Source organism: Lutjanus erythropterus, chromosome 13 (genome assembly GCF_056507025.1).
Source record: "Lutjanus erythropterus isolate fLutEry1 chromosome 13, fLutEry1.hap2, whole genome shotgun sequence".
In the NCBI taxonomy this organism is placed as follows: domain Eukaryota; kingdom Metazoa; phylum Chordata; class Actinopteri; order Lutjaniformes; family Lutjanidae; genus Lutjanus; species Lutjanus erythropterus.
In genome coordinates this window covers 31,840,654-31,855,864 of record NC_139329.1, presented here as the reverse complement: position 1 = coordinate 31,855,864, position 15,211 = coordinate 31,840,654, and the positions used below count along the sequence as shown (strand labels likewise).

Genomic DNA, 15,211 nt, shown 5'->3' with positions numbered 1-15,211 from the left:
TTTTTCCTTCTCCATGTACTGTAGATAAACCCTTGAATATAACATGACTCAAATCTAAACATTGAAGTACTTTTTATCCAAAAACTGCAACATATCTGCTCACAGGCCAGCCTTGCCTGGACCAGTATGGCGGCAACATTATTGACATATTGCAGCAAGTGGTCAATATGGTGCCACACATACAGGTCCTTCTCCACAGAGGCTGCCATGTTGAACTGCCATGTTTCTATCGTAGTCCAGAATGGACCAAACAGTTGCTCTAGATAAAGGGTTTAACTCAACAAGTGAAGTTTAAAACTTTGTACATTCATATACATGTAAAACACAAACAAGCATTTTTAACAGTTCACCCTTTTTAAGACCTTTTTAAGACCATGTGCACGTCCATACTAGCAAAAAAGTACATGCACAGTTTGCATTTGTGGTTATACTTCAACGGCTCTGTCTTGTAGTTGTAACAGCATGATTAATACATTTTTTCCCCTAAAACACATTTAAAAGTGAGACCAATATTAATGCAATTTGCAATTACAAATACAATTTATGTTAACTACATAATTCAATCAATTTTTAAGACCTGTCAAAATCATATTTAGGACATTTTGAGGCCTGAAATTCAGCTTATTGGATTTTATACTTTTTAAGGACCTGCAGAAACTCTGTAGTCGTGTCTTTAGTGGCTACCATAGGTTCTCCTACACACATGGAAGGGTGAGATGAGGTGTATTCACTTGGTTGCAATCAAAACTTCACCACTAGATGCCAGTAAATCCTACTCTCTGGTCCTTTACAGTACTGTTCATAAATGATTAAATAGTTTTGCACCAGAATAAATTTCTGCTGTGCTATAATATCAGCCGATCAGACTCCTGTGGTCAGGCAGCACTGGTCTGCTGATTGTTCCCAGAAATAAATAGAAGCACAGAGAATCTGATGAACATCCAGACCTTTAAGAGTTCAGAAGCCTGACTGCTAATAAAACCTTCAGCTATAGATATAACAGCTGCGGACTCCTCCTGCAAACCTTTCACGTGCGCATTTGACTTCACAGAATGGAAAAAGTTAGATCATCAGACATGCGAAACCTGCATCATAAAAATGATAAGTCCACTGATAACTGTGGGGACACACTTTACTATCTCACAGTGCAGACTTTTCAGTAGAAAACGGGGTCTTAACAGCTTCTGAGTGGCTGTAAATCACGTTTACAGTCAGTACAGTCATCTATAGGCTCTCTCTCATGAAGGATGACACCTCTGGAGATGGTTTCACTTATGGCCGTGCTCTGCGAGATAAAAATTCCACATGCATCAACTGAGAGACACCTGTTACATTTCTGACATTCATAATGTGGTGAAACATGTTTCTTTTTTTTGTGAGGCTGCTGCTGTGGTGTCTATAGATGTCATGGGCAGCATGCCTCGGTGTCTGTGCATGAAGAATGACACCGTGTGGTCATAGAGGGAAAAGCAAAAACAACTCTGCCGCAAATGGCAACAGGAGACGTTCTCAGACACGCTCTTTAAGAAATCTGTTCCTTACAATTCAAAAATCTTTTAGTTAAGCCACGCTGTGCAGTGTGACTGTCAGGCACTCTCCCACGCATCTTACGTAGGTGAAATGCTAAATGACAAGTCAGCAAAACAGCCCCAAAATCTAGGCTAATGCATCGCACAGACTGCTGCGAGGGAGGATCCTGAACTTGATCTGTGACCAACTGCACACTGCTGCTGGGACAAATTCAACTGTATTGTTACAAAGTCTGAAAACAGGGTTTCTGCAGGTTTCAAAAAGTTAAATTTAAAGACAATTATGAGTGCAATTTAAGACCCTTTTCTTATCTATAATGGTGAAAACGTTCATGCACAGTTTGCATAAGTGGTTATATTTTGTAGTAGTGAATCAATAGCTTAGTTTTTCCCCCAAAAAAACTTGTTTAAAAGTGAGACTGGGGTTAAAGCTAACTTTCTTAGACCTGCAACTAATTTTCATTGCTGTTTCATGTGTCAATTATTTTCCTGATTAATCGACTCTAGTTTGGTCAATAATAAAACGTCAGAAAACAGAGAAAAAATGTTGATCAGTGTTTCCCAAAGCCTAATATGAAGTCCTCAAATGTTGTTTTGTCCACAACCCAAAGACATTCAGTTTATTGTCAGAAGAATAAAAAAGAAAAACAGGAAATATTTATACGAAGAAGAAGCTGGGATCAAAGAATTTAGACTTCTTTTTTTTCCCTTAAAAAATTACTCAAAATTATTGATTAACCAAATAGTAGGAAATTAATTTAGTAGTTAACAACTTATCAATTCATTGTGGCAGCACCTAACTTTATAACAAACTGACATAAAATTAAGTCTATTATATATATATATATATATATATATATATATATATATATATTATTAGTATTTAAGACATTTTAAAGGCCTAAAATTCAAATAATTTATCTTTTAAGACTTCTCAAGAACCCACAGAAACCCTCGAAATGAGTTGGAACAAAATTGAACATCTGAAACTCACGTTTGAAACTATATGCAAAGCAAATGCAAACAAACAGATACTGGAAAAAAGCATGTAAACGTAGAGACGTCTGTCGGGGTTTAAATTAAAATACGGTTGCACAGAAGTGAAAATGTAGGTACGGTTTTGATGGTAATGAGCTTTACATCTTAAAGTCTGTGAGTACACAGACTGTTCATCTTTAATATTGAAATATCAGCGAAATGAATTACATTACAAGCACAGCTACAGCATATAACTCCAGGACAAATCCATATGAAGAAAAAAATAAAAATACAAACTTTAAATTTAAAAAATGTACAGAAATTACAGAAAATCATTTCGAGTTAAAAACCAATATCTGAAAATGGATTTAACAAGTCAGAATCCTAAGAACAAAATGCACTTGGCTTGGAAGTTGGTATTGACACATTTACACACACCTGATGCCGTCATTATTATATACATGACATTTCAATGATACTGCAGAAAACTGGGGGAGAGGTTTGACTTGGAGGTCACTGAAGAAGGAAATAAAGACGGTGGGTGTTAGTTGTTCTCCGGTTCTGCCTTGTTGAGCTCTCATATTGGACAAACTATCATGGTCTCCTTTTACAAACATAATTGTCATGATCTCTGGACATCCAAAACAACAAGCAAACAGCTTACAGGTGAAAAGGGAAAACCACAGAGCCCCACATGAGAACTAAGGCTGGATATGTGCTGGTAAAATCCTTTTTTTTTTCTTCTTACCAACTCACAAAGCATCATGGCTGACATCATTAAAAAAATCATCAGATGTTAGTATCAGCCACAATTTTAAACTTCTTTTTTTTTTTTTTTTATTTTACAGCAGTGCCACGAGTGTTCAGTGATGGCTTTCAGTCCAAAAAAAGTCCAAAATATGTGCTTTTTTGCATAGTCTCAATGCAGTTTGTGTTTCCGTTTCTTGTGTTTTTTGTCCTTCTTCTTGCTGGAACATTTAACACAGAACCACTGCTGGTCCTCGGGAGGGGCTGTAAGGATCCCAACGCAAGGCCTGAGCACACGAGAGAAGAAGAAGAGAGGTCAGGTCAGTGAAAAGATGCAGAGGATACAGCTATTTTTCACATCTCTAGCAGAGTCCCAGATCATTACAGGACATTCAGTTCTGTATGAGAGCTTCCTCAATTCAGTATACCCAAAATAATTATAGGGTTGGGCGACTGGATGAATATATTGCCTATTGACGATGGGCTGAATCCATCACCGGCTGTGTTTTTTGGATGATTTTTGGGGCAATATTTGTCTGAGACGAGTGCACTGAGCTGGGTGAGGAGTGAAAGGAAAACAGCCTAAAGAGAGCCAGACTCTTTGCGCTCTTTTCACACAGTGATTTTAGGTTTAAATTCAATCAAACCAGAGCTGGTGATTAGTGACATTTTGGGAGGCGAAGTACAACATACAGCTCTAAGTGTTTCAAGGTAGCACATCCTGTTATAACAAAGTCACATTTTCATGAATAAGCTGACTTATAACCGCAACTAATAAGGCAACTAAAAATGGCAACTAAAAATGGCAACCCTATTTTCAGTTTCGGCAGCTAAATGTCGATCCACGTTCCGAAGCTAATGTTGAGATGTTCCAAAAAGTACAGGGATGTTTCATGCATTTCTACCAAACCAATTATGTTTTTTGCGATTAAAATAAAGCTTTTATATGTTAGTATCATAAACTAATGAACTATATTTATTAGGAGTGTAATGCTACGTGTATTCATCCTGAACTGCATGGTGCAGGACACTCGGTTCGGTGCACCCTGTGACCCAAGGAAAGTGCAAGTTTATCCAGAAAGTTTCGGCACTGCACCAGATGTAGCATGCTAGTCGGCTTAGCCCAGTTAGCCAGGTTGGTAAAGCTAATGTAGTGTTGTTGGCATCTGAATGGCAAACACACAGGAGAGACCAGAGCTTTAGGCTCCTCCCATGACATTTTGATCCACTCTGTGTGAATATTAGGGTTTGCTGGTTGGTTACAGCAAAAATGGAAAGCGGAGTGGTTAAAAGCTGTGTGCAGACATTGTTCAGCTGAAGATGGGTACGTCTGTGAAACATTTCAAACACACTCAGTCATTTACGAAGGCATCACCCGAATGTGTGGAACGAGACAAAAACAGACTGAAAGGCGAGGCTTCCTCCCCAAAGCTTTCAGACAGAAGTGATAACTAAGGCTACAGGAGTGTTTGTCGCTGCAGATATGTGACTACACTCAGTCTTAGACAATACAGGATTTAAACATACGGTCCAGAGTGCTTGTGCCTTGCTACAATGTGCCTTCAGACTTGAGGACTGCTGCTTTTTTAAAAAAAAAAATATATTACTTTATTATTTACTGTGTTTTTTTAAATATAAACTAATTAATATATTGAACTAAAAGAGATACATAAATGAGCTTAAACCTGTCAAATTGATTTTATGTCTTGGCAAGTGTGTAACATTTCTACAGTGTGAGAGTTCTGGCAGCGGGACAACTGAGACAAATGACAGATGAGAAACCAGAGCTGGAAGATGTCATTTGAAAGCTCTGTGCTTTTTCAGTAAGATAAAATGACAAAGAGTGGAAACCAAAACTGTTTGGTGACCTGTTGAACTGAAGTTTGAGGACATTATGTCTCTAGAAACAAGCTGCTGGCAACACAAGTCTATGAATGTACCTATAACGGGGCAGGAGTCTCACTGTAATGTTCCTTCACACATACATTTCAGTTAAAGACATGCTGCAGCCATCCAGGAATTATCCACTACCAGACTCAGACACACTCAGTACTGATGGACGGACCTCCAGAAGTACAGAGAGTAAATAAAACTTGAAAACAGAGTGAATATAGTCTTGACTATAGAGGATAACATTAAGCAAAAACTGCTGACCTGCATGGTAACAAAATTTGAACTATACTGCTGGCTCTAATGCTTGATTCAAGTTAATTATAGAGTGCAACAGGAAGGAGTCAGAAGTCCTGGAAATTAGTTAATATTTTTGCACTTACTTCACTCGTTTCAAAGTCAGTGTTTTTTTTTTGACTGGGTTTTTGGTTACAACCCTGAAATAAGGTCTGTGGTTAACACAGGCTTAAGAGATTTTCACATTATGTCCTACGACATAAAATACGCCAGTAAAAACCACAGTTATGTCTTTTAAAGAGGCGGTTTCTAATAAGTGGCTGAATGAGCCTGCAGAGCTTGTCGGAGACATTAAACGCCATCATGCTAAACACACAAGTCATGCAACTGTATTATAGTTTGTTTATATGCTAACGTTCATTTTAGTTATTTAAGTTATTTTCTGCACTAATCTAATGGAAAATCCCACCCTTTTGTTGAGGGAACCAGGATCATGCCAACTTCCTGGTTGGCCTACAAAAATGTCCCTAAATCATTTTATTATGAACTTATCTTCAGTAACTTTTTCACCCATTTACTTTATATTTGCAAATATGTCTCAGATAAGAAGAATAGTTTGCAGACAAACTGACATTTGTTTTGCTTTTTTTTACTTTTTAACCAACCATTTACCAACATGTCAATGGCAAATGAGCCATCATGTTTACATTTTTCAACATAAATGACAAACTGTGACCCAAAACTGAAAACTTTATGTACCATTACAATCCAAATTTTCGCCAACAGGTACAAACACAAGCCAGTGAATTGAAGGGATAGTTTGGATTTTTTGCAGTGGGGTTGTAGGAGGTACTTCTCTGTAGTCAGCAGCAAAATATATTTTAGCAATCTAAAAAGAATCACTTTGTATGTACACTATATTCAGAATATTTTCACCAATTTACCTTGCCGTCAGGCTGCCTTCTCTGATGGGAAACCACTGTTGTATAAGTCAAATATTGGTGTTTTTTAAAAACTGTTTTTGCGAAAAGAATGTCGTAGTTTTGGCGAGAGAAATATTTGGCTTTTATAATGGCTGTCTGACGGCAACATGAAGCAGTGAAAATATTCTAAATATAGCGTACACTTAAACTGATATAGATTTTTTTAGGTGACCCTTTTTTAAGTTGCTAAAATACATTTTGTTGCTGACCCTGTCGACAGCAGGACTTTGCTTCTACAAACTGGGGGCATCGACCACCATCGACTATAGGTAAATGGTAATGGTGACCCCATTTCAAATAATCTGAACTTTCCCTTTAAGGCTACAATTGAAACAAGTGAAACTTAACTGTCAACAAAACATGCAGAACTCTAATTCTATATACAAATACAACATGGTACAAAAGGGGTCGCTGGGTCAGAAATGAAAAACAAAATAAAAGGAAATAAGTCTCTTACCAATGATACCAATCATCACAGTCATCACAACCTATCATAGGGCTGCCATCGTCAGGTTTGTTACATCCAGGACAAATCCAGATCTGGTTTCCCCATTCATCTCGGATCTTCAGTAAATACAGTAAATACAAATAAGGATCAGCAACACACCACTCAGTGACCAAATAGCTGTTCAGCTAAACAATCTTATCTTAGGTGTAATTTATTTGCTTATCGATAAACAAAAGTCCAGAGCACGAGCACTCACCACATAGGTACTGACAGTCTCAGTCACTACGCTGCGGACCGGCGTTTTGAGGGACGTGGCGGGAGAGAGCATAGGGGCGGGGGAGAGCAACGATGAAGGGGCAGGAGGTGGTGGAAGCGGAGAGGCAGGTGGGGGCAGGATAGGTGCGATGGGGGCAAGTATCGGGGGCGGCGGGGGCGTCCGAGGACGATTCCCAGGTCCAGACTTGGCGGCGGGGGTCTTGGGCGTTGGCGTCTTGGGCTCTGAATTTGGAACCACTTTGCTGATAACACTGAAGATAAACAGAGGCAAATACAAGTCAACAAAAAGAGGAGACTTTTCCATCTCTATGTAAGTTATATTATGTAAAGAATATTAATAAACAAGGTATCTCCTCCAGGGTTCTCAAAATTATATTTAGACTTTTTAAAACCTTTTAATACCACTTATGATGAAATTGAAAGAAAAGAAAAATACAGTGGATTAGTGTAGATTTTAAGACCTTTGAGCCATAGAAAATAATTATTTACCAAGTTCTAAAATTGGTTAAGACATTTATAACAATTCTCAACACTGTAAAGAAATATCTTAAAAAATAAATTCAGGGAAGGATTGGTATAGAATGATATCTTCTATACTTAACCTATAACTAAATGCTTCTAGAGTAGCTACAATAATGTTTAGAAAAGCAAAGTCACACACAAACTCAATTATATCTCACTAGAAAGTAGAGCTGCAACGATTAATCAATTATGAATTGATTATTAAATTAATTACCAACTATTTCGATAATGGATTAATCAGTTTGAGTAATTTTTGTAGGAAAAAAAAGTCTAAATTCTCTGATTCCAGCTTCTTAAAAAAATATTTTCTGGTTTCTTCACTCCTCTCTGACAGTAAGCTAATTATCTTTGATTTGTGGGTAAAACAAGACATATGAGGACGTCATCTTGGGATCTGATCATCAACATTTTTCATCATTTTCTGTTATATTATGAACCAAACAACTAATCGATTAATCAAGAAAATAATCTGTAACAAAAATAATGTTGAATCGTTAGTTGCCGCCCTACTAGAAACCAGTCAAAAAAGTTAATAAATTACATAATATTCCTGAACATTGGTCAGTATTAGTCCTCTGTCCTCCTCCCTCTGCTGCTGATGTGATTCACTGCCTGCAGGTACCACTGTTAGAGGGAGGAGGAGCTGCTTTGTCTCAGTCAGCAGTAAGTTTACAACAACTTGCCAAATTTTAAGTTGCGTGGCAAACTGAGTTTAACAGTTTGACTACATACAGACAGCTTTTGTTTCAGCTTGTTTGTAACAATTTGCCATCAGCTGAGCAAGTGTGCTGTGCTTGTGTGAAACATAGATGGATGAAAGACTGCTGGCAGAGCAGATCAAAATATCGCTTTCTAAAAATTTCCACTTGTTGGGCAGCTGTATAGAAAAAGTATTGGCTTTTTACTCAGGAAATTTTATTGCACTTAATTACAGTAATGAGTGTAGCTGTCGTCCACTTGAGCAGCTCGATCTTAGTGTTACTTTCACTTTATTGTCTCTGCACTGCGGCGTCTCTGCTCTGCTGTTCACGGACTTCGCTCTGTTTGTGTTTGTGTCTGTATGTGGAGTTCAACCTCAACACGGAGAGCAGGGGACAATACATTACCCAAAAACTTTATATTCATATTTAGTTATTTATGATGTTACAATATTTATTTAATCCTACAGAACGACAAGAACCCACAATTTTTTTATTTTTTAATATGTACTTTTAATGTGTATTTATTTATATTAATTACTTAATCATTAATTTTCATTTCTTCTTTTTAATATTCTGAAGTAAATCATTGGTCTTCAGTATATTTCTTCCAGGGGCTCAGGTCTGCCTTTAAAATGAGATTTCAATCTCAGTGGGTCTTTAATAAATCTGTCTGATTAAACACGTTACATATTTGCAAACCTCTGTGTAATATAAATATGCTTATTTCCTCAAATCCTTTTTCCTATGTAAAATTAATACAAGAAGCAAAACTTTTTAAAATGTTAAGTGCAAGAACTAAAACTAGAAGAATGTCTGAACCAACATTCAATGCAGGTTAAGGTACCTGACAATTTTCAATACTGCTGCTATTGATAATAATAAATGTAATGTTGCAGACAAATTTCAGTCTGTACCAAACAAGTATAAAATGTTCAATACCCAGCCCTGCCATAAAATATGGCTGCAGAAACAAACAGTGACATTTTTAACAGCATAAGACAAAGACAGCTAAAAACATTCACTCGGGTCTTACATTTTGTCCTGGCCTGCTCCCACTCTGAGCGTCAGTCTAGGGATGACTGGAGATGGTAGAGCCGCTGGAGTTTCTACTTTCACCTGGAAACAGGAAGGAGCAGGAAAATTTCAGCGACACTCTAAAACAGACACATGATGACATACTGAACCAGGGTGGGAAATGAGCAGCCAGCCACCAGCCAAACGCTGCTGAAATATTAAAGCGGCTGGTAGATTTCAGACACAAAATAATGATCTGCTATTGACTGGCTGGTGAATTTGTCAGTGGCTGGTTCTCACACGTTCTCACATTTCAGATCTCAATTTCCAACCCTTTACTGAACCCAAAAAAACCCCAAAAAACATTACCTTCTCCAATCGAATTCTCTCTTTTTCTTTCTCTTTCTCCTTTTCCCGTTTTTCCTTTTCCCTCTCCTTTTCTTTCCTCTTCTCTTCCTTCTCCCTCTCCTTTTCTTTGGCCTTCTCTCGCTCCTTGTCCTTCTCCTTATCTTTCTTCTTCTTCTTCTCTTTCTTGTCTTTCTTCTTGTCCTTCTCCTTGGTCTTTACATCCTTATCCTGGAGGATCGGGGCCAGAGGAGGGAGCATGGAGGGTATACGCAGGCAGGCAGAGGGGCTGAACAGTGGTGGGACTTCACCCATAGCGAAGGGGGCCAAGGCAGATTGTTTCTGCCTGTCCTCCTTGCTCCGGTCTTTACCCTTGTCCCGCTTATCTTTGTCCTTTTTACTCTTTTCTTTGTCCTTCTTTTTGTCTTTGTGTTTCTCCTTCTCCTTCTTAGGTCCATCTCCATCTCTGGATTTTATCTTGATGGAGCCCTCAGGCAGAGCAAAGTCTCGCTGAGCGAAGAGCTCATCTTCTTTCAGTCCAAACTCCTTCCAGGGCATCTTACCATCCTTGGAAAAGTCCTTGTTTTTGTCCCTGTTCTTATCCTTGTTCTTCTCTTTCAGCTTGCCCTTGTCCTTTTCCCGATCTTTGTCTTTCGGCTTGTCCTTCTCCTTCTTCTTCATTTTAGTTTTGAGCTCCTTCTTCAGCTTCTTCTTCACGTCTACTGACGACGCAATCTTGTTCTTCTCCTCGAACACCTTGAGCAGAGGTTCAGGAGTCGGTGGCGAGGCTGATCCTGAGGACACATATTCTCCTTGGCTCGGTGGGGGTGCGGACGGGCCCCCTTGGTTGACCTTTCGGATCACCTCATTGATTGAATCGTCCATAGTCCAATTTCCCAGGCCTTGGTGTGCCTGGAGGTGAAGTGGTGTTGACGTGTCTTTTATGGAGTTGCTCGGCCCGATCAGGGCTTTAGACATAGGCGGCTCCATGATGGTCAGCCGCCTGGGGCTGGAGAATCCGTTGCTGTCTGAATCAGAGCCCGAGGAGAAAGCGAAAGGATCAGGCTCCCGCTCCGCACAAGCTCTGGCAATCACAGCATCGATGGAGTCATCGATAGCTGTGTTATCAGGCTCTAGTTTCTTGAATGGGCCCTCGGCTAACTCCCTGTCCTCGATATTTAGACGCATATGGATGTTCTCTTTCCCCATCCTCTCGCTCAGCGCAGACAGCGGCAGCTTATGCACAGTGTCTGTCTTGCTTGGGGGTTGGGGTGCTTTGGCTGAACCCATCTTCGGGCTCTTGGGGCTTTTAGGACTCTTCGTCCTTCCAGGAGATTTCTTCCTCTCCTTCGACGGTTTTGGAGAGTGGATAGGACTACCACCCACCGGAACAGGAAGGACCCCTTTAGGGGACTTAGTCCGTTGTCTGCCAGGGGATGGGACCTTGGGCTTTCTTCCTGGAGTGGTGAGGCCCTTTTGGTCAGCGTGTTTTGGTACAACCGGCAGAGGTCTGAAGGAAGGCAGGGCTCCAGAGGGTGTTTCAGGGGACAGGGGGTCAAGGCTATCATGAGAAGGCAGCATGCCTGGGGGAACACGTTGAGGGTTGAGAGAGGTAAGGGGCTCCCTGGGCTCAACCCCCCATTCTGGGCTGAGGCCGGGGTACATGCGTGGTCTCTTGGAGGTAGGCATCATGCCCATAGCTGCATCAGGACTGTCCAGGTGTCTCTTCAGCGGGTGGTTCTCATCGTTGACTGTCTCGTCTTCGTCCATTTCCTCTTCGTCCTCCTCCAGTGCCACCTGCATAGCTTCGGCTGATGTGCCCATGTCAGCATGGACCTCCTCCTCCTCTTCTTCTAGAAAGGAGAAGGTCAAAAAATTAGTTGCATAATTAATTTCCCAATGATTCTCACAACCACAACTCTTGTTCTAACACATATACAAGTTACTGTGTGTTGATTGCAGCACTGTGTGTCAAACTTCCCGTCAGGAACCGACCAAACATTTCTCTGTGAATGAGAGGGATGCCAAATGCCCCCAAATAATTAAAAGGTATTTGCCTTTATTGATAGCCTATAGAGTACAACAGTGACTTTGCTGCAGCCCCAGTTAAAGAAAACAGATAAAAGGCAAAGGTACAAAACTGTGTACATAATTATTTTAAGAGTGAAGAACTTCTCATCCAATAAACCATTTCGAATGACACTGAGTGTTCTCAAATTTAACTTTTGTCATCATTATAGTGTTTATATTGTTGACAGAAGTGTTATAATATGTTGTAGTTTGTGTTTTTTGTGTTTACAGAAATTGTATTCACTGCAGCAAAACAACATTATTAGCACAACTTGTGCCAGGCCGCAAGCAGAACTGCCCATTTGCTGGGGCAGAAAACATTTCCATGGTAATAGCGAGCGCAACCAGTCAAACACGTCACTGTTTCACTTTAGGATTGTGGGTAGTGTAGTACTTCTCCTGAACATTGCAAATTAAGCATATTTTTATTACAACAAGGGTGATATCTTACAGACTTGTGGCTTCTACATGAACATAAGTCGTTGTTTCACAGTCTCACAGCTCGTTTTGAGTCTACCTTGGATAGTTGTGCGATCCTCACTGTTGAGTTCTGTAGTGATGCACGCCAGTCACGCTGACTTGCTAGAAAATATCCGCTGGACAGATCAAGTGCAAAGCCGCACTCTGATAAAGGTATTAATAACTTAAATACATATTGCATTCAATTGTCCACTTCCACCTTCTTTTCTCCTCTCTATTTCTCTCTCTCTCAAACATGTACACATGCTGGCTGGAGCAGAACTGTACCACCCCAGCAGGACACACAACACACTTTGGTGTTCAAAGTGCATCAAAATAGGTTAAATCCTGGAACTGTGTGATTCTTTTTCCATACTAGGCTGAAAAATACAATATAGATCTATATATATAGACTACTATTTGTTAAATTCACTATTTAGATGTTTGTGTGTATGTGCATGTGTGTGTGACTGAGCAAGGGAGTGACAGCTCTAACAACAGCTGCGCCCAGCAGCAGGATCAGCCCCTTGGAGAGCGCCTACTATGCCACTATAATGCATAATTTGGCGGTTTGCCAGTCGGGTTGGATCTGGGTTTAGGTTGTTGATTAATGCATATTTTTGCAGGTCGGGAGGTGCAGATTAGCTCTCATAATGGGTCGCGTGAGTGCGGATATTAAAAAATCCTGACCTGTCCATCGCTAATAGCTTACACTTGGAAAAAACAAAACAAACAAACACAAAACCTAATATCCGAATCCCAAAATTGATATTGACAATGTTCAGTTTTTGTTGGACTGTTTGAAGAAAGGTGGTGATCCAACTTAATGATGAGAGGTGTTTCTAATATTTGGTCCAAACTCATTGATTTAAATGGAGTTAATAAAATATTGGGAAAAACAAACCAACAAAAAGTCATTGTTATATCCATCATAAACACAGGATCAATTAGGTAGTTGTACTGAATAATGGAAGGTGAGTGTAGAGTTGTATTATGTATATTCTATTTTTATACACACACGCACAGGAAAGAAAGAATAACAGGTTTCATGATGGATCACCTTAAAATTCCTGTCATTAGTATGTCAGTACTGTTTCAAAGTTTAATTATCATTAAAACCACGTTGGCTTACCGAGCTATTGAAAAGTTTGAAAACTCAGAGTAAATACTGTCCAGCATCAACCAAAGTTAGCAAAAGTCATTTAAGATGCAGGCGGAGCAGCAATGTGGGTTTGTTCTGCATCATTGAAAACTTGATATCACAAAGGACACGATGCCTTTTCATTGAGTTTTTTGTTTTTAATAAAAAACTTTTTGAAGTGATGTCTGTGTGTGTGTATGAGTGCTTTTTGAACTCTTCGGCACATTTAACAAAACTGCGATAATAATTTTAACTGAGAATTTGGGTCACTACAGTCACAATATGAAAATTTCATTCGGTTTCATCTCTACACACAAAGACAAACACACACTCAGAGATGTACATATACATGTACTGACCTTCTTGGAGGGAGACCAGGGGTGGCATGTAATCTGGAATGTAATCCTTCCTCTCCTCTGCATCTCTGGCTCCAGGCTGGGGGAACTGCAGGACGTTGTTTTTGCTAACAGGAAAGAGTGGCGTTTGATGGATGAAGGCCACCGGCTCCAGATTGTGGACGTAGTCCTCCAGTTCACTCAGACTCACCCCCAGTAACCTGAAGGCCTGGCTGACATCATCCAGGACTGGATCTGTTCTGCCATCTGGAATCCAACATCAAAACGAGCAGTTACACCTCAGCACACACCCTGCATGTGCTTTGTTAAACTACACTGCCAGGGTAAATAACAGTCTGAGATAAATGTTTGACTACATACAAGAAGGAGCCCTGTCTGATATTGACACTCAGCGTTAACTAAGAACTAATGCTCAACAGGTTCCAGGCTGATTAAATGTTTTTTTACAGATAATACAAGACTTAAGTTTTAAAGCATGTGACATGTACTCCTCATGATGTGGTAATCACAGCTGGAAACATCCCACCCACAATAATAATAATACATGGAAGCCGATTAGCCTTGTGGCTACTGTACTTTTTGACACATCAACCTTTGCTAGGGGGCGCCAGCTCCAGAAGCAGTCAACAACAACGTGATCGACTCCTTCACATTTACGGGTTAAAAAAGTGATCAGGGCAGTAAACTCATCACTTACAGAGCTCAGAGTAGCGGTGGCAGGCCCTGGCTAACTGCTGGATATATCGATGCAGCACATCGGACAGCAGATCGCACGCAGTGAGCTGAACTGCATCCCAGCCCAGAGCCTGGCAGATCTGCGCCACCGAAACACGCAGCAGCGAGCGGGCATAGCTCTCGCACATCTCGCTGACTTCGTTACGGTATTAATCCCGGTCAGTTCCTCTTCCAAAACATCTTCCCGCTCTTCATGTTTCACGGAACCCCCGAGGGGCTGAAGAAAACCCGCTTCCGCGGTTAATTTTGGACATCTACTTCAGTAAATATATTGGCGCTTTCGCCAGAGTCGCCATCTTGATTCCATCGATAGACCCATCCCCGAAATCTATTTCGCGCATGCGCAGAAGGCGGCTTCTGCCCACACAGCTCTGCCGTGTTCGAGCGGGTCATCAGCGGCTGATGATGCGCAGGAGCTCCGTGTGTCAGAGGAAAAGCTGCTTCAAATGTAGTTATAATGTTCACAGAGAGCGAGGCTGTTAATCTGCTGGACCGGTTAAATGTTTATTAAAGTCATGGCTGAAGAGGACTGGCTTCAAACAAATTAACATTATCCGCTCAGGAACATTTTTTAACACATCGACGATAAGTTTCGGTTTTTGTTTAAATCCGCTGTGTCACACTGAAGTGAGAGAAAATACTGTAAACGATTTATGATTCTGAAACTGTCACAGCAAAACCTTACTGAATGAATAAGTAGAGACATATTTGTTTACTGTGAATTCACTGATTAAATTAGTACGTCAAAACCAGAGCTGGGAGTGACTTCTTACCACTCAA

The 15,211-nt window shown here is 40.2% G+C and overlaps 1 protein-coding gene across 2 annotated transcripts; it reads right to left on the bottom strand.

Moving 5' to 3' along the window:
• Positions 1-2,659: 2,659 nt before the first annotated feature.
• On the bottom strand, positions 2,660-14,767 carry taf3 (TAF3 RNA polymerase II, TATA box binding protein (TBP)-associated facto). 2 transcript variants are annotated; one of them, XM_084733817.1, is made up of 7 exons: positions 14,394-14,767; positions 13,700-13,942; positions 9,695-11,520; positions 9,345-9,427; positions 7,069-7,339; positions 6,822-6,928; positions 2,660-3,541 (listed from the first exon to the last, which is right to left on the bottom strand). In XM_084733817.1, exons 1-7 carry the CDS (start codon positions 14,557-14,559, stop codon positions 3,427-3,429), a joined length of 2,811 nt encoding a protein of 936 aa, XP_084589943.1. In that variant the 5' UTR covers positions 14,560-14,767; the 3' UTR covers positions 2,660-3,426. The 2 variants fall into 2 exon arrangements, with proteins under 2 accessions (XP_084589943.1, XP_084589942.1); XM_084733816.1 differs by having other exon boundaries at positions 9,695-11,523; positions 14,394-14,766.
• Between the last annotated feature and the right edge of the window lie 444 nt (positions 14,768-15,211).

Excerpts from the sequence above, each read along its gene's own strand:
- taf3 (XM_084733816.1), bottom strand. The coding sequence starts at position 14,559 with ATGTGCGAGAGCTATGCCCGCTCGCTGCTGCGTGTTTCGGTGGCGCAG. Across the intron at positions 13,943-14,393 it reads CCACCGCTACTCTGAGCTCT|ATGGCAGAACAGATCCAGTC; the intron begins GTAAGTGATGAG and ends GTTGGATTCCAG. Across the intron at positions 3,542-6,821 it reads TGTGATGATTGGTATCATTG|GCCTTGCGTTGGGATCCTTA; the intron begins GTAAGAGACTTA and ends TCGTGTGCTCAG.